The sequence below is a fragment of the Malus sylvestris genome, chromosome 9 (assembly GCF_916048215.2).
Source record: "Malus sylvestris chromosome 9, drMalSylv7.2, whole genome shotgun sequence".
NCBI classification, from domain to species: Eukaryota; Viridiplantae; Streptophyta; class Magnoliopsida; order Rosales; family Rosaceae; genus Malus; species Malus sylvestris.
In genome coordinates, this window is record NC_062268.1 from 5,441,750 (window position 1) to 5,464,417 (window position 22,668).

General features: G+C 35.9%; 2 protein-coding genes across 3 annotated transcripts; both read left to right on the forward strand.

The window, feature by feature from the left end:
• The first annotated feature begins 2,642 nt into the window (after positions 1–2,642).
• LOC126583006 (protein FLX-like 2) lies at positions 2,643–5,620 on the forward strand. 2 transcript variants are annotated; one of them, XM_050247299.1, is made up of 5 exons: positions 2,643–2,799; positions 3,016–3,608; positions 3,717–3,862; positions 3,971–4,068; positions 4,872–5,620. In XM_050247299.1, exons 2-5 carry the CDS (start codon positions 3,064–3,066, stop codon positions 5,358–5,360), a joined length of 1,278 nt encoding a protein of 425 aa, XP_050103256.1. In that variant the 5' UTR covers positions 2,643–2,799; positions 3,016–3,063; the 3' UTR covers positions 5,361–5,620. The 2 variants fall into 2 exon arrangements, with proteins under 2 accessions (XP_050103256.1, XP_050103257.1); XM_050247300.1 differs by having other exon boundaries at positions 4,875–5,620.
• An 11,768-nt stretch (positions 5,621–17,388) lies between these two features.
• Positions 17,389–21,468, forward strand: LOC126583010 (protein trichome birefringence-like 19). Its single transcript, XM_050247302.1, has 2 exons — positions 17,389–18,052; positions 20,483–21,468. Exons 1-2 carry the CDS (start codon positions 17,543–17,545, stop codon positions 21,305–21,307), a joined length of 1,335 nt encoding a protein of 444 aa, XP_050103259.1. The 5' UTR covers positions 17,389–17,542; the 3' UTR covers positions 21,308–21,468.
• The last annotated feature ends 1,200 nt before the right edge of the window (positions 21,469–22,668 follow it).

The window sequence follows — 22,668 nt, forward strand, 5'->3', positions numbered from 1 at the left end:
AACCAAATATTTAGTTTCTCAAAAGTACCAACTTAGGTCAGTTTGGTTCGGTTTCTTTGGCGAATCATGCTAGTTGGGCTGCTAAACAGCCCTTGTTGACTAGGGCATTAATTCAGATAAAAACCAATGCATCCATACCAGCATGTCAATCGCCATTTCATAGTGCAAAAACCAGAAAACTTAACCGGTGTCCAGCATGTTCACAAAAATGATAACAAACCAAACTATTTAGTGTCACAAAACAACGAACTTCGTGTCAGTTTGGCTTAGTTTCTTAAGGTGGATGGGATACTTATACAACGAAAAGGTAAACATTCCGAAGGGCAAAAGGACGAAGGCAATATGAATTTGTAATCGAGCTCAGACGTGAACCTTGGCTGGCTGTTCACTAAGAGCAGCTCCAGCGTATGCTGGTGCCCGAGGGATAGGCGAGTGAACAGGGCTAGAGAGCCCGAGCAATCAAGTCTAACGTGTGCTGGCAAGGGAACCCGAGCAGGCCTGAGCGAGAGGCCGGTAGAGAGTTGCCAGTCCAAGAGCCCGGAGTGGGTTTGATGCAAGGCTGACGTTGCCCTGACGTCAGCCACGTTTTTTCTTCTGTTTTGCCTCAGCGTCCATTGGATCTCAACCTACAAACTTGCTAGAGTTTGATCCAATGATGTGACCAAAAACTGGGCAAGGTTTTAGAGAAATTGCAGGGGGTTAAACCTCTAGTTTCGAACTGGAAAAACACCATAAATCTTGTCCCAAGAAACATTAAGACATAATGAAACAAGATTTGCATAGAGAACCTCACTTTGGTTCGAGTTTCAGATCTTGGAGCTCTCGGCTTCAATGGTGGTTTACACCGTGATGGTCTGATGACACATGCAACGGTATAGCAAGGATCCTTTAGTCCCAGAGATTAAGGTTTCATGGTTTTGGAGTTTGATTTGTTTAATTTTGGAAGAGGAAAGTGGGTGAGAGCTCTCGGAGCTCTAGAGAAAGAGAAAGTGTAGAGAGAGAGAAAGAGAGAGAAAGAGAGAGAGAGAGAGGAACTTCAGAGAAAAATGGAGAGAAGTGAGAAAGATTAGTGGAAAGAGAGGGAGTGACGTGAGGGAGTGGAGAGGTGCACGGGAAATTCCAAGCAATTGCAAAAAATATTTTTATTTTATTTACCTGTTGCTAGGGCTATTCAAGTGTAGGGGTGGAGATTCAAAATGTAATTATTGTTCATTAAGGGCAATTACTGTTCACTAGGTAGATTAAATAGTGGATAGCCCGGGGGGGGCCTTTCCCACGGTAGAACTACTCTAAGAAGGCCTTCCAACCAGAATTCTTATACCTGGATCACACATAAGGCAAATCTCAAATTATCATCCTTTGCAAAAATACCTCAAACTTTTCTCAATATATGTATCCGGATCTGATCAAACTAGACGAGAATTAAAACTTTAGAAGTCTTCCAGTATTGTTTTCAATAAAGTAGCAGACTTGATCAACGTTGACAAGTATAATTTAAAATTAATCTAACTTATGAAGACGGAAATTCGATGTTTAAGTGCAAGGGGTGAGATAGCGTGCAGTTTGGTATTGTTTTTTTCACCAAAGGCTGCTTAAACAATAAAAAAATGAGATGAAAGTTAAATATCATGCTTATTTTAAAGCAATAGCCTCCAGACAACAGTTTTTAAAAGTAGCATGTATGCTGCTTTTTAAGCCTGCTTTAATAAAAAGCAGAGTTGAGTCTTTAATGAATATTTTTAATTCCTATAATACGTTCATTATTATTATTATTATTATTATAAACAATTGTATCTACCTATGGGAAGAGGGGTTGTCTTAGCCTCACAATGGGGTAGTAATAATATGGTTCAAATTCAGTTTTGGTAAGAATCGAACCTACGAGCTCTCACCTACAAGTGAAGAGGAATATCACTAGACCGTAATATTAAGTAGCCATTATGGGCACATTTTATCCTTGGAGAAGAAAGTGACCACCACCACCTATCATTACAAACCCTAACTTCTTACACCACAACCATAGCCACAATCGCCATTGTCGCCTCCCCTACCACCATTGTCACCTCTTCAGCCCAACCACCACACCTCTTTATTGGCACAACCACCGTTGTCGTTATCATCGCCTATAGTATCATGTCCACATCATTATACACAATTATATCACTTTTATATTAAATGTACCAAACGCTTTTACACTGCTTTTCATACTTACAACACTTTCAAAAATACAATTTATCAAACGCTCAACTACTTTATTTTGCAACTGATTATTCTTGAAGCACATCATAAACAATTTTTAGTAAAAACACAGCAATCCCAAACTGACTCTTAGTCAATGGCCTACTCCACATTTGGCCGAGAACTAAAATTTTATATAGGGTGATGATATTCGCACACCTTTTTTTACCTCCCACCCATCTTTATTAATTTTTGTGCATTGCTCTTCTTCTATTCATTCGATCTGACTGCGAAAAAGAAGTAAAAATGGATACGTGAGTGACACACACTTTATATATAGTTGGAATCATTTGAAGCCCATTGGACTATGGTCTTACAATTTTGGGATGAATAATTGGGCCCTTCAAATTAGGGCAGGCTTTTTATTTTGTTTTATTTTAATTTTTTGTTGGTCAAGCGTCCGGAAAAAAAATTGCATAGGAGCTCTCATCTTCTTCTTTTCTTTCTGTCATTGCTTTCGTAAAACCAAACATCCCTCTCTACTCTCTCACTAGGGCAGAGCACGAAAAGCACTTTAAATTTCGCCACAGAAGACCAAGTTTTCTGTCAACCATTGATCAAGTAAGTATCACTTTCCCACTGGTCTGCATTTTCTTTCCCCAGATTTTCTCGGAAACCAAACACTTTTAGGTCTGATTCAGAAACTAAACTTTGGGCGTGACATTGAACTGATTCGAAATCAAAATCGAAAACGGTAAGAAACCCAATTTGCAACCCAAATTTATAAATTCAAAGCAATCTGTTTGTGATTCTCATTGTGTGGTTTTGATTGTGCAGAAAAAGTTTGTGTATTGTTAGGGAAGTTAGGGTGAATTGGGGAAAAAAATGGGAAGCAAAGGTCGAATCCCGCCTTCTCACATGCGTCGGCCGCTTCCTGGACCCGACCCGTTTGGCCCGGGCATACGGCCGCCCCATGGCGCCTATCCTCCGTTTGATATGTTGCCTCCTCCACAAGTTATGGAGCAGAAGCTGGCTGCACAGCATGTGGAGATGCAGAGGCTTGTGGTGGAGAATCAGAGGCTCGCCGCCACCCACGGAAGCCTGAGGCAGGAGCTGGCGGGTGCCCAACATGAGTTGCAGATATTACATGCCCAGATAGGAGCTATCAAGTCTGAGAGAGAACAGCAGATGAGGAGCCTTGTGGATAGTATAGCCAAGATGGAAGCTGACCTAAAGTCAGCCGAGCCTGTTAAGGCGGAGCTACAGAAGGCTCGAGCCGAGGCCCAGAGCTTGGTTGTTTCAAGGCAAGAACTGATTGCCAAAGTGCAACAACTCGGGCAGGATCTTCAGAGGGCTCATGCGGATGTACAGCAGATTCCAGCTTTAGTTGCACAGCTTGATGGACTGAGGCAGGAATATCAGCTCTGCAGGTTCGTGCTTATGTTCTATTTTTTTCATAACTTCAAACTATATTGCTTATTGTGTATTTTCAGTTATGAAAAACCGACCGTCATTTTCTGTTGGTTTGGATTGTGCAGGGATACATATGACTATGAAAAGAGATTATACAGCAACCACCTTGAATCACTTCAGTGCATGGAGAAGAACTATGTTACCATGGCTAGGGAGGTGGAAAAGCTCCGAGCAGAGTTACTGAATAATTCTAATGTTGATCGGAGAACTGGTAAATCTACTTCCTTTTGTATTCAAGGTCATTTGGATACCCTTGCTTATTGTTTACCTTGATCTTTAAATACATTGTGGATGGCTTATCTTTGGCAATGAAATGTAGGTGCCACATATTATGGAACCCCGGGAAATAATGAGAACGAGGCTATTGGGCAGGCTTTAGGACAAAATGGTTTTGAAGATAGCTATGGTGTTCAACAGGTATGCCATCTTCCACATCTTGACTTTTGTTAGCTTTCCATCTTATTCTTTTCCTTTTCTCCTTCAAATTCTAGATTATGGTACCATGCCGGGTTGTCAAAGTCCCGGTTGTTTCAGCTGGGATTGGCTGATTGCAATAGTATAGTGTGCTTTGGTGACATCATTGTCTTATTTGTCCACACAATTTAACTCAAGACTATTTTCTTGAATACTTGTAAAAATAGTTAATCATTGTCAATAACACTGAAGCCCTTCTAAAAATACTTCAAGGTCGGTTTTTCATTTTCTGAATCATTGGTGGATGCGAGAATTGTTACAGGGGTCATTGAAAATCTTTTATTTGTGCTTGCATTTTCCACTAAAGGTGTTCCTGGCCAGAGAGTAAATTAAAGTTAAATGTATCTGTAGATTACAGGAAAAGAATATGTTGGTAGGTGACAATCATACTGTGTTTTACCACTCCCTTACTATTGGAACACTAAGACAACTTCAAATTAGTCACAAAAACCAAATATAAAAATTCAGTTCTGTACATCCATTGCCTTAGCTATCTCAAAGCCAAACTGATAAATTTTGGTTTGGAATCTTCGGTTGCACATAACATGAGTAAAATTAGTAGATCATAAAAATGATCAAGAAGGTATGGCCTATAAGACGTTGAGTATTGCTGCTGATAAACTCTTAGAAGTTGTGCTGTCCTGCTAAAAATGTTTTGTTTTCAGTTGAAAAATAATTTCCTCACTGCCTCTAGAGCGATGATAGATAATGAAAACTTATGCACTGTTACACTGTATTCTGTATAGCAAGGACGTGCCACCTTCCCTCCTGCTACGGCTGCGGCTGTTGCCGGCGCTGGCGGTGCTGCCACCGCCAAGACCCCTCCATTAGTTGGAGCTCAATCTGGACCTCCTGGAAGGACTGTTTATGATGCACCGAGGGGGCCTGGTTATGATCCTTCGGGTGGACCTGCTCATGATGCACAGAGAGGACCTGCTTATGATCCACAAAGAGGACCTGCTTATGATCCACAGAGAGGACCTGCTTATGACGCACAGAGACCTGGATATGATATACAGAGATCGGGTTACGAAGTGCAAAGAGTGCCTGGTTATGATCCGACCCGGGGTGTCAACTATGATGCACAGTCTAGAGCTGCTGCTGGCGGTCCTCAAGGACATGTGCCCACAGGCAATGTGCCTTATGGTTCTGCAACACCACCTACTCGCGGGGGAGCTGGATATGAGGCACCACCACCTCGAGCACCGGGAGGGGGAAACCCTGTTCGAAGATGAGCTCAAGTCGTCGAACCAAAAGATTATCGCAGAAATAGTGTAGTAGTTAGGATGTCCGAAATTTGTCAAAATTTCCTCTGAATCTCCAATCATCTGCTACCTTGAATAACATGTTTTTTTTAGGGCCATTCTGGTCTTCCGCTACTTTCTTCGATTTTTGTATATGGTTGGGAAAAATATTCTGTTACTACTTGTGATACAGGCAACCGGACACGGTTTGTAATTGATATTCAAATGAGAAGAAAATTGTTTGCAGTCTAGTCCTTCCAGTTTCCACAATTAAATTGGACAGAGAAGAAGGAGAATCTTGTGAGTCATCCTAACCAAGCCAATCCTGTGACAACAAACGGGCCCTAGACTAGACGTTCTATATTAGCATATAGATGGATAACTAAATAGAAAATCTAAAAGCAATTTATTTATGGTTTTTTATCCAACATGGTCGGTGGAGATTGACATAACTTTTTACTTTTATCCCGACAATGAAAATCGGTGGAAGTGGTTCCTGAGTTTGTCTACTTTAAATCATTTTGGTTCTTCCCTAAAAAATTTGTCAATATCTTCGTTAAATTGTTACATGAACGACCACGTAACCCCTTTTTAAGGGGTATTTTTGTCAAACCAACCCCTCCACTTAACAAAGATATTAATAGATTCTTCACAAATTGATCTGCGGTGAATAAATGCAGAAACCACTTCTATCGATTTTTATTATCAGGAACCAAATTGAACGCCAATCTTATAAACCCTTTTAGCTAAAAACCTTTATTATATATTCCCCCTCATTTCTTTCTCACATGCTCATAGCCCATCTTAAGGAAAATTAATGAAAATGACTTGAACATTTTGAGTTTTAACGATAAGGACAAAATAAAGGGTAAAGTGAATAGTATTAGGATTGACTTTTTAGTGTAAAAATATGGTTTTTCGTTAAAATAAACTGTACCAGAAATTTTTCGTTAAAGTTCCCTATATATACATTTATATATGTTCCAACTACAGAAATTTGGAAACCAAAAACACAAAATTTGATCAAACATTTTCCGGAGTGTGACGTTTCTTTCCCTCAGTTCCTGTTTTATTTTATCACTTTTATGATCCATATTGATTTGTGGTCCAATGATTCATTCATTCACCAATCAGAAAAAGAAGAAGAAAAACAAAACTTTTCGGAACCTTTTTTCTGTGTAATATGTGGACAACGTTAGTGGGAAAATAACGTGGAGTTGCTTTTCAGAAAATAATAATGTTCGGCGCCATTGAAACGTACAATGCATGCATATGATGTCCACCATCAAATTAAATTCTTCTGCAAACAATTTGCCACGCCAAGACGAGACGACTTCACTTTCGGTCTCTTGTCTTCTATCCTTCGTCTCATTCTATAACCAATATCCATATGTTGTGTTCTTAATCTTAATCACTTGTATTATTATTAGACTAGCATGTTATATATGGAGAAAGAGACATGTGGTCCAATATCTTAGTGAATTTGATGTTGAGTTTTCATCCATGTGTCTCAGCAGGTTCAAAACTCATCTTTGTAATAGTTTTGATCCCTTCCCTCTTCCCTTGATAATAACATATATGTAGAAAAGAGAATGAACAAATTATACCAAACTTTACCAAACACTAAAGCTTTTTATCATGTGGCTCCATGTTGGAGATGATGTAAATAATAACATGGGATTTCTTCCACATTGTGTTGTGTACTTATAATCATATAGTGGGTTGTAGAAGAAGATATGCACAAAATGCATGAGGATTAAAAAAGGTCATACAAAATGCATGGAAGGAAATTGCTCAATTTTAACTACCTTTCATACATTATCCCACAATTGAAATTGATAGTGGATACATTAAAAACCATGCTAATTTTCACATGAATTCTTACTTTTATTTTTTATTTTTTTTTGTCTTTGTGCTTTTGGGGATTTAGTAAAAATACCAGCAGACCTAAATCAAACCAAGTTGGCTAGTGTATTCTTGCTTCATCCATTATGCACTTTTTCAAAATGTTAATTCACGTTCAATGATTGTTACTAAATCCATGAAATGAGAAAGGAAAGAAAAACTAAATTGGCAATTTACCCACTAGAAATATAATTGGTCTACTAACATGATTTTACTATCTATAATCACTAAAAAAAACTCACAAGGTTCATCAAAGAGTGGAATATGGATGCATAATGCTTTAGTTGCTTGTGTACATAAAAAGGAAAAGAAAAAATGGTGGGATATTAATACTCTCTAAAGGTTGTAATCTTGGAAGAATTCGCACCTCGTATTCTTGATATGCATGGCAATGTTCTAGATATGGTTGTGAGAGACTGTTTGTGTCTCTGTATGTGTGTGTGTGTGTGTGAGAGAGAGAGAGAGAGAGAGAGAGAGGACAAATTATCCAAAACAAGTAGAGAAGACCCCCAATGATCCTCTTTTATTCTATTACATGAGGAGGGTAAATTACTCAAAACAGGAGAAAATTAAAGTATATTACCTTTGGTTTTTCTATTACATACAATTAATACATACAATCAAAAAGCAAAAGTTTTGGACTTGGAAGAATCTGAGACCTTCAAAGTCTTTTCAATGAGCTTTCTGGCCTTCTTGCTCCTTATTTCAACTCTCATGCTCTCACTCTTTTCAATCTTGTCGTAAGGTTTCTTACTCACCTTCAAAGACCTCAACTTGGATTTCAAGTTCACCACCAACCTATCCAGTCCCAACATCATCGCGTCTCCACTGAAGCTGCAGATTTCAAACCCAATTCAAGCTAGGACCCAGCAAAAGGAATCGAAATCCGAGACGGAGAAAGTAACATAACCTGTCTTGTGGCAAAGGAAAATCTTGAAAGGCTGAGACTTGAGAGTGAAAATTTAAAGAAAAGTTTGAGGCCTTGGATAGAGTTAGAGAGACATAGCTACCAAAGAGAGGAGTTGATGAAGAAGAGAGAGTCTGGAAGTAACAAGGTGAGAGAGATAATACGAATGAATTAAAACGTACGGTTGGAAGTCACACAATGTAAGCGTTTATAGAGAACTTGGTAGGCTTACCCCGCAATACTTATGAGCCTTATACGCTTATAACTCCCACTTCTGACTTCTATCTAATTACAAGTGGTTTCATCATGTCAGTCCACCCTTTCAAGGGGTTAAGAAGGCTCATAGAGGCATTTCAGCCTCATATTGACCACTTTTTGGATAACATCTTAGTAGGTATGGAAAAAATTATAATGTGGTACTTAAATACATATAACGTAGTATAATCTGTTTATATATACAACTGGTTGTATACAACTATATATTTCTTATTGCTATACAATTGATGATACATAAATTCTTTTCCACTTTTCAGGTGGTATTTAAAGATGCTGACTTGGTTTTTATATTTATTTTTGTCAAACGATAGATTATGATAGATTATATGTTAAATTAGTCATCGATGGAGTTCAAAACAACACTATCATGCAAGGGTTCAACACATTTCCATCACTGTGGTAAATGGCCATTTGTGTTGACTTGGTTTTTATTGTTTATCTCATTTTTGGGACTTTTAAGTAATTTAAGTGGATTCATTTAATTTTGAGGTTGCATTTAGTATGCGGGAAATAAAGCATGGGATGGGAAATCACTTTCATTGATTCATTCCCATGTTTACTGAATCAGGCTTGGGAAAATTTGTAATAAATGCCGGAAAATGAGGTGGGAAAATGAAACCCATTATAAAGGATCTGCATTTCCACCTTCTTTTCCCATCATTTATTGCAAATTTTTAAAATTGAATAAACGTGATATAAGTTAAATTTTGTGAGTCATGATTTGGTTTAGTTTACTTTGGTGGTTCATTCACTGATTATCCACAACAGTTTTTTTATTATATTTTATTAAATTGTGATAAATGTCATCCCTTATTTATAGGTTTATTTTTCTCAATTTTTGGATTAAATATAACTTCGATGGTGCATGGGATGAACTCGAAGGCTTCGTCAAAATATCCAGACTCATTTTGCCCCTTTGAATAGAGGATATATCAAAATCTGTAGTTTCCCACCATTTACATTACAGTCTCAACCAGAACATTGCTTCCTTCACCCATCATAACCCCGGTAAGATGGCTATTTACCTCGCTTCGGAGGGAGAGCTCTCATTCGACATAGACTAATAAGGCCTCTTAAAAAGGGGCCACAGGGGGGTGGGGGTTGGTGCTGTGATCCGTGATGACCAAGCTGTGTTTGTGGTAGCTATGGTTGCACGTATGCGGGGTGTGGAATCTGCACAAATGGCAGCAACCATGGCAGAGCGAGCTGCTGGCCTTTTTGCGCAGGTGTCATGCTCAGGGCCGGCCCAGCACAGTACGGGCAGGACGATCGTCCGGAAGCCGAAATAATTGGGGGCACCAAAATTATTAGGGCTGTATATTTGTATATATTTTATAAGAGTATAAATTTACAAAATTTGGTTCAATGACAAAGAAGTTTAACTAGAACTGGTGGCCTTATTGTTTGAAATTAATGAGAAGGTCTTAGTTCAAAACACCATATGTGCTTATTTATTTTTCAATTTTTACAAATTTTTTTTATAAGAGTATAAATATAGGAAATTTGGCTAAATGATCAAGAAGTTTAATTAGAATCAATGATTTTTGTTGTTTAAAATTAACGAGAGGTCACAAGTTCGAAATGCTAAGTGCATGTTTATTCTTTTCAATTTTTGCGAATTTTTGTTTGGTTGTTAATTTATTTTTAATTAATAGCTAGTCGCTATGTGAGTTGTTATTTTTAAACATTTGTTCCAATTCAAGTCTAATCTTCCACAAAGAGTAATACTTTGACCAAATTTTTAGACTTAATTTGCAAATCATATAACGTGTAACCAAAAAGTTTAATGTAGTACCAATTTATTACTTATACATATCAATTAAGGACTAAAAAATATCATTATTTTTTTAGTCCCATATTGACAAGGTTAGTAAATAAGAAAAAACACCTCACTATTTATACAAAAAACACTTTAAAAGTTCAGATGGAAAACAAAACTCATATCTATCTACTTGTAAACCCAAAGTTTTTTTGTTTCCTTCTCACAATACAAAATAAATTAGTTTTTCCTTATTTCTAAATTATTAAGTTTGAAGTGCGTTTCTAAGTATACTTTTATCTATATCTTACATGTGAAAACAAATAATTTTCTAATATAAAGTGATGGCACATTTTTTGGTGTCACCCCGAGCCTCAAAAATCTCTAAACCGGCCCTGGTCATGCTCGGCCATGGAGGTACAAGGAGATGGAATGGTGATAGTTAATACCCTCAAGGGGAAGAGGATCCTCTCCGAATCCACTTTATGGGGATCCTAGGGATCCCCACATCCTAACTGTTCATCGTGTGACCATTTTTCGTTAGATACTATTTATGTTTAAATTTAAATAAAAAATCAAATGATTTTTAACCGCACGATACAAAATAAATGATTAAAATATGAGAATCCCTATGATCCCTACAAAATAGATCCATGGGATCCAATTCCCCCTCAAGGTAACTGATGCAGCTTTGAAGTCTTTCTCACAACAGAAGGTCACATTTGAGATCCAATATGCCTTCTTTCGGTAATCTCGTCCCGAACCAAAAATTATATACATTAATTTATAATCAAATTATATTATTAAATATACAATTCTAATTATTATAGGTTGTTGGATTTGGTTGAGATTTAATCTTAACCGTTCATTTATAATTAAAACTCTCTTCAGTCACTTGTCTTCACTCTGTCTCTTTCTCCACTTTTCTTCGCTCTTCTCTGCCCAAACCCAAATCTCTCTCTCAACTAATCACCATCCAAACCCTGGCCTGAATTGCAAATCTACCACCCACACTAGTCACACACTTTGATTCTCTCTCGAAAGTCCAAATTGGACTAAGTCTCTCGGTCTCGGTTTCACCGTCGCAAATCCTCGCCTAGAATTCGTTCAACGAGACGCCGCATTCATGGAGAGGCGTCGTTAGGGCGCCGCCGCCAAGAATTTCTAGGGTTTGATTTATAGGACTCGAATTATTTTTTTCTGTGGTTGATTTTTAGGGTTTGTGAAAATTGGGATTTCTGAAATTTTGATTATTTCTGGAATTGGATTTGGTTTGGATTTGTCAATTTGAATAACTTAAATTTCTGGGTATGCAAGTCAATTAATCTTATCCGAGGAGGAAGGAAGCAATATATATATATATGAAATTCTTTTCGATGAAGGGAGGGGAGCACCCTTGCATCGTAGTTGATCTATTTCCCGAACCGAACGACCGAAATCCTAAAAAACTTTTGGGAATTTCAAAATTTGGGAATACCAAAATTTGGGTCGGTTTTGAATTTTGAAATCTCGTCCCGAGAGGGATTGGTTCGGGATTCGAGCTTTGGACTTCAATTCAGGATCCTGACGCGAACCGGCCCTATTAGATAGTCAAATTTTTTAAGTTTGAAAACCACAAATTTTGTTGGAGGACGCTTTTTTTCTTTTTAACTGGGGTGAAATCTCCGGCAAGAATTTTATCGAGTCTTATTATTAGCACTCCATCCTATTTGTTTGTACATATTATTCCATCTTTAATGAATATTGTACTCTTTCTGAAGAAAAAAAAAAATATTATTTCACCTTTTTCTTGCTCCTAATTTGTATCTCAATTTTTTTTTCTACCCTCCATCACAAGTTAAATGTGTTAACTAATCTAGTTGTAGGTACTATATATATCATCATATATAGATAAAATTTCTTTGAACTATTTTCATGGATAATAAGTAGATTAATTTTTGTTTATTTTCGTATATTCTTCTATCATGTTAAATGTTTTGTTTATCAACCTATGATATATGTTTTTTTTTCTAAAAAGGAGGACAATTGGTGGCAAAACACGATTATCCACCCCTTCTAGAGGCCGGGAACACTTACATAAGCATTTACATTTTTTAAAATTATTTTATATGAAAGTGGTTACCCTTTCATATTTAAATATCCAAATAAAAAATTTGAGTAAAAATACATAAATCAAGAAATTTAATTATAAGGTTGAAAATAGGGAAAGTAGAGTAAATCCAATAACACAAAATTTTTAATATGGATTAAAGTACCCATAAAAATAGAGGTCCCGAGTTCGATGCTCTTAGCTGGTAAGTCTTCTTGACTGTGGCTACGGACATGGTGAGGTTCTCCATTTCCTCTTGAGCCCAAAAGGAGTGAAAAATCGAGTTTACCACCAGTTCCCCTCCTTTTTACAAAAATAAAATAAAAAGATACCCATAAAAGTAGTAACCTGCCTCTAGACTTTGTATCTACTTTTCTATCTTTACCAAACATGGTTAAAAGAAAATATATTTCGGAATTCCTGAGAAAAGTCACGATAAATTATTTCCCAAAAACTCATTTTCGCATATCAAACACACGGTGTTTGCATGAACAACTAGATTATCTGTAATACCGAAGGGTCATTTCTCTTTTCTTTCTTCTTTTTTTTTGTAAGAAACACCTGTATAAATTTTATATTTTGTATTTTATTTGTTATTGTGTCCTTTTCAGTCTTCATATTAGATAGAAGCTAGGCAATCTGAATTCTGACTTTCCTGTTAAAGTTAGTTTTTTACATATGAGTTATATACATGATTTCGGAGGTGGCATAAATCATAGAAGTTTCCCATCTTCCTTGAAAACAAATAGGATTTGCTTGTATTTTACCAAACCATCATCTAATAATTTCATATGATATCAAAACATCTGAGTTTTTTTCTTGTACAACTATGATTTAGCTTTATCAATTACCAATAATTGGTGCCAAGATAAGGCCATAAAAGCAGTCATAAATTTAAAGTCTTAATCCTTTTTCGGACAGAATCTAATCCCAATCTATTGCTATTGTGCTCTATATATTTTGAGGGGCCCTTCTTTTTCTTAATCGTTTCAGTGGGGGCAAACATGATGAAATTAATTACCGTTTTAAAAAAGGAAAAAGAATTATGAAATAAGTTACTCTACGTACACATCAAATTTCTTCTCCAAACTTTGTTTTTTGAGATGAAACGAATATAAAATTTTCAAAAAGGACATCTTAGATTAAATTTAAGGGATTCTCAAACAAAAAGAACCCCAAAACAAAAAACAAGGCTAACTTGGCCAATCTGATAGCCACATATCAAAGCTGATATGTATGTGTGACAATTGACAAATAATGTGTTTATTTTTTCACCAATTATCAAATTATGTGAATATTTATTTCAAGTTTGGACTCACTTTGGGTTTCGTTAATTTGTAACAAGTAACGCTTTCACAAGTATACTAACACATTATTTGATAAATAAACTTGACACAAAAATTGTGCCTTTAGCATTACTGTTATGTAAATAGAGAAGACATTTTCGTTGGCCAAACAACACCGATTAAAGGGAGTGGTTAGGTCTGTCCTTAAAGAATGAGATAGTGTCTAAATATATATTGTCTCTAAGCCAAATGGGATTGTATGATAGTGACAAAAGTGTGAGGTTGGTAAATTCCTTAACTTCAATATTCAAATTAAGCTAATTACTATTGTTTTATTAGTGATGGAAAATGATGATGTATATATATACCTAGCTAGAGGTTGACATGCAGTGCAAAGGGAACCTCAAGTTATCAGATAGCCATGCAACCACGTACTGCAAGAGATATTAGCCATGCATATCTAACGATCGTTCTCATAAAAAATGACCAAACTAAGCCACTTTTTCCTACGGTTACCTTTTGGGATTTACATTGCCTTGAAAACACCAGATTATCTTGAAGTTGAAGTGGAATGGTTGCATTGCATCTGTCAAAAAAGGTACGAGTTCTTTGCCTCCACGGAAATTTAATGTCAATCATTAAATGGTAGATGTCATCATATAGGTCATAAGCTAGTAAAAGTGGACGCAACTTCAAGAGAGATGCGAAAGAGACTCTCAAAATGGAACTTTTTATGGATTTTCCGTCATTTTACAGTTTAACGTTATTTTTCGTGCCAATATTATAAGACGTTGTGTGAAAAACATGAGGTGACAGATAGTCCATGGAAAGTCTCACTTTTGAGAAAATCTGCTTAACATTTCTCTAGTTTCAATTATCTTATGTTTCTTATGCATCTCAATCATCAATCCACTCCACAAATTGCAAGTTGTGTGAATCCTCATAAAATCTCAAACACCAAAATTCAGAATTACACGACCAGAACCTTTTACGTGTATTTTATGTCGCTCGGATTTCATATTCTATATGACACTTTTGTTTCATTCCAATATTCATATTCGATTTTGGGGATGAACAAAGTTATAAATATCCCTGTAGTTGTTCACTTGATTGAAGTTAGGGTTTGTTATACCGGTTTTGACTTTTGATCACATATCAATGGTTCTGCAATATGTAGGATCCAATCCATGTATATATAGAAAGCTTTTGATTAGTACGTGATAATGTGTTGGAAGATGGTTTTAGAAGAGGAAGGCCCAGTCATTTTCATACTGCTACCTAGCTTAATGTTATTGCAAGAATAATGTTAAGGTCAGTTGTTCACATACAGTTGATGAATTGTTAAAGTGTCATTAATTAATTATGAACATCATGTGCATCAACAGTTAGAAGCCGCTGATACACTTGTACACACATTCATGATCAATAAGTTGTGTAGCTACAAAATATACAACTCGAAGAGCAATCGATACAAAACCATTTAGAAATCCATTGTTAGCATAGTAGCAAACCTTGGAGCTGACCTCCTTAAACAAATTAGTCTGGTAAACCAGGGTATTATAGTGGGCTGAAAACACCTTAGCTAAATGTTGGCTTAGGCTGGCTTAGGCCCCAATCCAGCTTAGGAAACATTGTAAGACCAATAAGTTGTTTCAAAACGGTATTTTTAACTAAACAACAATTTGAAGTCACCTTAATTGTTTTTTTTAGTATATCGATATTTTTACTCTAGAAAGAGGGGAAGTTCGGCTAAGCCACGTAATGGGCACTCAATGAAAGCATTTTGTGTTTTTTTTGCCACTCAGTACTACGGTATGGTGGTATTCCTCTTTACTTAGAAATGAAAAGTCTTAGGTTCGAATCTTGTGGATGGTGAAGTCATCTTAATTAACCTACCACTTGTATATTAACTAAACAATAATTTGAAGTGAAATAGCTAAACATCCAAATCATGTTCAGTCAACATTGATGATGGCCTGGCAGATACATGTAACAACCATAATAAATATAAAGAAAGAAAAGAAGGAACAAATTAGAAGGATAATAATGTAGGAATTATATATGATGATTAACATAAAGAAAAATTGACTTAAATAATTTAGAGGCATGTATAATTCAAATGATGAATAATCCAAGTTAATGAAGTACTGGTGGAGCCACCAATCACAAAGTCTTGCAGAAGATTTCATGGTGGTTATGATTATAACCCAACCTAATTTTTCAGCTTAACCACCACTATACATACATACATACATACATACATACATACATACATACATACATATATATATATATATATCATAAATTAATTAGTATATAACACCATGTTAATACAAGGTTAATTAGCGTCAGATCAAGTGTATATATATTCACGATGGTAATGTAATACCAACTGATTTAATGTATACATAGAAACGAAGTATACGTGTCTGTTTTGTATTTTATCCATGATTGTCTAATTAGGCAATCTAATCATGTACATCAATGATACAATCGATCATATCATATCATTATCTCTATTATTTGGCTGAATGAACTGATGCATAAATATCGTTTTTTATTAAACAGCAAAGGCTTTCGTTAGTTAAACCTTTTTTTTTTTTTTTTGGTTGTAAAAAGCTTGATTAAGATGGTGATCCGTTGAGTAGAAATAAAAGTTTTAAGTCATATAATTTCTTTTTAATGAGGCTTACAACAAATATGTGTGACTTTCGAGCATGCCATGGGGACAGTATGATCATGTCCCTGGGCAGGCGGCCAATAGTTTGATGCCAAGTAATTTCCCATGCACAATTAGAGAACTTTTCAAATGATGCTAAAAACCAACCACATCATCTCTGGTCACTTGGGTTTAACATTCCGGTCACAGTGGCAAAGATGTGAATTTTGCATACATACTACATATATAGTACACACATGCATCATATTATAACTTCTTGAACCACTGGATCTTGGATTTGTGATCACATGAGCTGCAATCAACATTAATAAAATAATTTTGATGAACAAATAATGCTATTTCTAGTCTTGCAATGTAGACTAATTTGTACTTTAGCATCGACACGATATTAAAACATGACACTGAAATAATAGCCATCCATCTCAAAGATTTGAATAATTTGGAATAATATATATTGGTAGAATTTGGGAACACACTCTTTTAACACAAATTTCGACATTCATTTTGTAGGGTCCACTTCGTAATATATTTCAACAATTTGAACCGTTTATATTTTAGTACGTCATTTATAGATCATCGTTGCAAAACCATTACGACAAATCTAAAACCATTAAAACATTCATTTATAGCAAAGAAAAATGGATGAATACAGTTCTATAAAGAAACATTAAATTTAATTATATAGTCATATGGTTTTGGATTTGAGTGATTTTTGGTGGACATGGTCTTTGAAAGAAAACATAAAAGATAATTCGTTGAATGCATTACGAAGTGAATTCCACAAGAACGTGTGTAAAAATATGTGTCAAAAAAATGTGTTCTCAATCCTAATCCTTATATATATGTATATATAAACATATATACACTTTTTCCACTAAATTACAACTACATCCTTGGCAGGTTCTCAAATATGTGAAGTTGTAGCCTTAGGGTTTTTTTTTTTTTTTTTTTCTCAAACTTTCGTTTTAAATTACATGTATTTGTATATCTCGATGATTCTCTTGAAACGTGCTAGGGTCATATACTCCAAATGAAAGAGGCTAGTAGATAGAAGAGATCTACCTGGTTAAGGGTAGCATCATGCACATTGTAACACAGCCACAACGTACGATATAATATAAATAATTCGATAATAATCGCTAACCACCCTCCCTCGTTGTGATCATTGAAACTTTCCACACCTATATGTTTCAGTACTCTCTCATCATTTCCCACTGCCTTTAGAGAACTCTCCCTCTCTCTCTCTCTCTCTCTCTCTCTCTCTCTCTCCAATGAAGCACCAAGCCATTGATGAGCTTCTCTTTGGGAAAATACGCCCACAAAAGCCACCAAAAAAATTTGTACTGCTAGTCTGTGCCCTACTTCTTCTTACAATCATCCCACTCTATTACCCTTCAATATGCCGCTCTTTATTTGTGTCAAAAACTATTTATTCCAACCCACTAGTCCCCTCTCCATCATCATCTGCTCAGGAGGAGGATTTGCCTTCTATAACGAGCAACTTAAAGTGTGACATATTTACTGGAGAATGGGTTCCAAATCCAGAGGCTCCCTACTACACAAACAAAACATGTTGGGCAATCCATGAGCACCAAAACTGCATGAAGTATGGAAGACCAGACACTGAATTCATGAAGTGGAAGTGGAAGCCAGATGATTGTGAGCTACCCGTTTTCAACCCGGCTCAGTTCCTGGAATTGCTCAGAGGGAAGTCCATGGCATTTGTTGGAGACTCTGTGGGTAGAAACCAAATGCAGTCCATGATATGCCTCCTTTCAAGGGTACGTATGCCTAGCCCTTTATTCTATATATTCCTCCCTTACCATCTAATATTTGTTTGTTATTTATTGTTTAATGTCACCATGATATGGTCTTTTGGTTTTCTTAGTAAATCAACATAGATATACTTAATTACTAGTTCATACACAATTAATTATTATGTTATTCGTTGTCTCTATTTGATTTATTCAATCTAATGACAACAAATAAAAGGTGTGTAAGAATATAAAAAGTGCGTGTGGTTATTGTTTTCCTACTAACAAAAGTCTTGCATGTTATGGTGAGATATTTTGTTCGACCAAATTAATTTGCAAATTATGTGATGTGTCATTAATATAAAATAAGTACGTTAATCAGTACTTAAGTAATAATTCAATCATCAACAACCACGTTATATGGTTTACAAAATTTGATCTCAATAGTTAATTTCTCTAGCATTATCCTTGAATAATTTTTTTTTTCCTTATTTACTAATTTAATAAATAAAAAGTTGAACTACTACTGCACTACAAAGACAAATCCTGTTTATTATGTAATGATTGTGCAAATTTAATATATCTCTATATACCATGAAGAATCTGTATTTTTGCTAAAAGCATACACATATGTCACAGACTCACAGCCAAGATTTTTCTGATAAAGGTTTTTGTGGTCCCTTAATGAACATGCATGGTAATTAATTATGGAAAGGGAACCTCTCTGGTTCCTTCCTCTTAATCTACCAAATCAAAGAATTCGTGTCATTGAAATTTGATCCAACGACTACAAACAGAGACCCACTTTAAAAGTTATAATAACTTCAGCCGTTATATCAAATTTCAATGACACAAATTCCCTGATTTAATGTATTAGGAGGAAGGGATCCAGAGATGATCCCTTTCCATTAATTATCGAATTTGAAACTTGGAAACTAAAAGGAAAACGAGAGATTTTTCAATATGTCCAAAATACATATAAGAACATCACATGTTATTATATAATTAAAGATTTTTTTTAAATGTCTTTCTAATTGTATAATAACATGTAGTGTTTCGCTTCATATTATTCCCACTCTAAAAAATTTCTCATGAAAAAGGAGAAGGTGAGAGAAAGTATATAATTAGGATTGGATCTTGAAATATATATAATTTCCCATAGCAACTGGCGCTGTCACTTCTAGATTAGTTAAATAATTTTGTCTTAATATGCACGAGACTTAGATCTTCAAGGTTAGTTGACCTAAGCCTTTTATGTTATTGAAGGATAAAGGGGATTAGGTAAAAATAATAGGAGCCTTGTTATTGTTTATCACAATATCTTGTCTAGTAGCTAGGCAGATGCATGATAGGAATCTTTTCCATCCCTTGTTGTGCGAATGAGTATGTCTTGTAATATTTCACGTGGATTCTTAAAAAAATAAAATAAAATAAAATATAAATTATTTGACACATCCAATGAAGCATCGAAACATGGAGGCTTTATATATTTTCCTTCCTAAGAATAAAAATATAAAAGCATGCATACACCGATCCGACTGGTCATGCATAAATCATCACTTAAATTGTCTAGTAAGCTATAGCACCAAAAAATCTATGCGTAGTTGTAATTTAGGTCAGTTAAGCAGTATAGCGTCTTCGTCGTTTTGCCCTTGTGTTCGATTTCTTCTTTTAAATTAGAATAACTAAGTTATCTTTTCGTTAAAAAGGTCTCAAACGTAAATGCTCCACTTCTCAAATTCATAGTTAATAACAAAGAGCATGTAGTTTAAACGGTGTAGAACATATATTCATGTACACAAGACCTTGTGTGGTTCGATTCTCTCCCTCTAACATCGCTTCTATAAAATAAAGTAAAAATCTCAGTTCGAAACAAGAATAAAAAAACAAAAATGCTTTTGGGCATCCAAGATAATGTCTAATTGTCTGTGGAGCCCCATGACGTATATTCGATCAACCGAATAACCCACAGACATACTTCTTGAGACAACTGTCATCTAACTGATCTAGCTTCCCATGTGTTAGTCTATTACTGTGTCTGTTATTATATGGATTATTATTTAGTTATCCGAAACCTTGTGCATGTTGATGACCTATTATATCTATATCTTTCACATGGCTCTCGACTTCCCAATACATAACACAAATGATTAACCCTCACCGTCTTCAGAATAAAGCTTTTGGTCTCAAATATAATTAACATTAATTACATTGGACGCAAACAGGTGAGAGAGGAGAGAGTTTAAGTTCGAATCTCGTAAATAGAAAGTTTGATATCAATTTATTCTCAACTCTAATGTAATTAATTACTGTCGTATCAAAGAAAGAAGTACTTATCGTGCGATGTTTTATAATCACTCACACTAAAGCACTTCCAATTTTTGCTAAACACTACAGAAGTTAATTTTTGCTAAACACATATCTGTACAAATAAATGTTGGTTGGTGTTTAAAATAGGTGGAATATCCAATAGATGTTTCAACTACCGAAGATCAGAGATTCATCCGCTGGAAGTACACATCCTACAACTTCACTATGGCCACATTTTGGACACCACATTTGGTCAAAACCAAAGAAGCAACATACACAGACGGTCCGACCAAGACCGGCCTTTTCGAGCTCTACCTCGACGAATTTGACGAGGCATGGACAACCCAGATTAATGAATTCGACTACATCATACTTTCTGCGGGGCATTGGTTCTTCCGGCCGATGGTGTACTACGAAAATCGAAAGATTACTGGGTGCAACTATTGCCTCCTAGACAATGTACCTGACCTAGGCAAGCACTATGGCTATAGAAAGGCTTTTAGGACAGCTTTTAAGGCCATCAACAGCTTAGAAAATTATAAGGGTATAACATATGTTAGGACTTTTGCGCCGTCACATTTCGAAAATGGAATATGGAATGAAGGAGGAAATTGTTTGCGAACGAAGCCGTATAAGAGTAATGAGACACGGTTGGAGGGTTTAAATTTGGAGCTTTATATGATCCAAATTGAGGAGTATAGGAAAGCTGAAAAGGAAGGCAGAAAGAACGGGTTGAAATACAGGCTATTGGACACAACACAAGCAACGTTATTAAGGCCAGATGGTCATCCTAGTAGATACGGGCACTGGCCAAATGAAAATGTGACTTTGTATAACGACTGTGTGCACTGGTGCTTGCCGGGACCGATTGATACATGGAGCGATTTCTTGCTGGAGATGTTGAAGATGGAGGGTATGAGATCAGCTGAGGAGAAAAAGCGCCTGATTTCAAGAGACAGAAGATCGAATTGATGGATGCAATTAACCGAAGTTGGTACGTATTTGATCAATGGATTATTCATTTGTTACAGAGTATTTTGGTGTTAAAAGTTTGTTCAAGATGTTATTGGTGGCTACAGAATGTAACTCTATATTAAGTATTACTAAACCACCTGCGCCTTTCGTATATAAAATGATGTCGTAAACCTGAAATTGCATCAGATAAATTTGACTGTATAGGCAGAACCCTTTTCAGCCATTAAAAACTCCCTGTATAACTCCTTTGCAGACAAATCACCACAAGTAGAAATAATCATCTTATGCAAAGCCTGAGCGCACTTCAGCATGTACTTTGCTACTTCAATGTCGACTTCGTATCTCTTTAATACCCTTATAAACATAGTCTTGAGGCATGACATATCGATAGGAACATTCTATGCTGGAATCCATAGCTCCAAGTCTTCTTTATGCCCCGAGTCTTCTTCCACCATTTTGGTAGCATGAAAAATAGTGTCTTGAGATCATTTAAAAATTCGAATGACATAAAATCGTTAAGAGGCAGTTCGTGCGGTTTAATGTAGCACAAGTAGAATTGCATCTTTCTTTACATTGTAGCTTTAGATACTGCAGTAAAACTGTTCTCCTGAGTAGCTTGTTGAATTGTGGCCAAGTGGCAACTCAACATCACCTTTTAGCTATCAAACAAAGCAAAAGAAAGAAAAAGACAATATAATTATGTCCCTTCCATGTTTTGGGGAGGAAAACATGGCACCTTGTCTAAAGTGAATTGTTTTGGCCATAACACCCGTGGGTTTTGGTTTTTAATATGGGGTTGTTGCCTTTGGAGAAATGAGAGAGAGAAGAGAAGAGTGCATCAGAAAACAGAGAAGAAAAAATAGAAGTGGAGCATCCCCTCTTTGAAGAGAAGAAGAAAGTGCTCCTCTTGTTTGTTAGTAATCATCCACCAAGGTAGTTGTTGTTGTAATAGCTTTGAGCTATATGTATAGAGAAGAAATTATTCATTATATTTCTTTCTCTATTTGTTTATGTGGTGTGTGAGAGCTATTGAGTGTATTGGGTTATTTGGGTTGTGAGATTGCCAACACTTTGTAAACTCCCATTTGGTTGATAGTGGATTCTTGGGTGAGCTCCTACTGCTCCGAGGACGTACTCCAGTTACACTGACTGTTGAGGAACCTCGTTAAAATCTTGGTGTCTTTAATATTTTGTTCTTGCATTTTCATTTGATAAATTTCCTGTGGGTTAACTTGAGTTGGTTCCAACGGGTTTGGTGCTATCCTAGCACAACATAGCTTTGGTAGCAACCGCTGTGACATCTGTTAATTCACTTTCATCAATACGACTGCAAGAAACAAAAATGAGACAACTGAGTG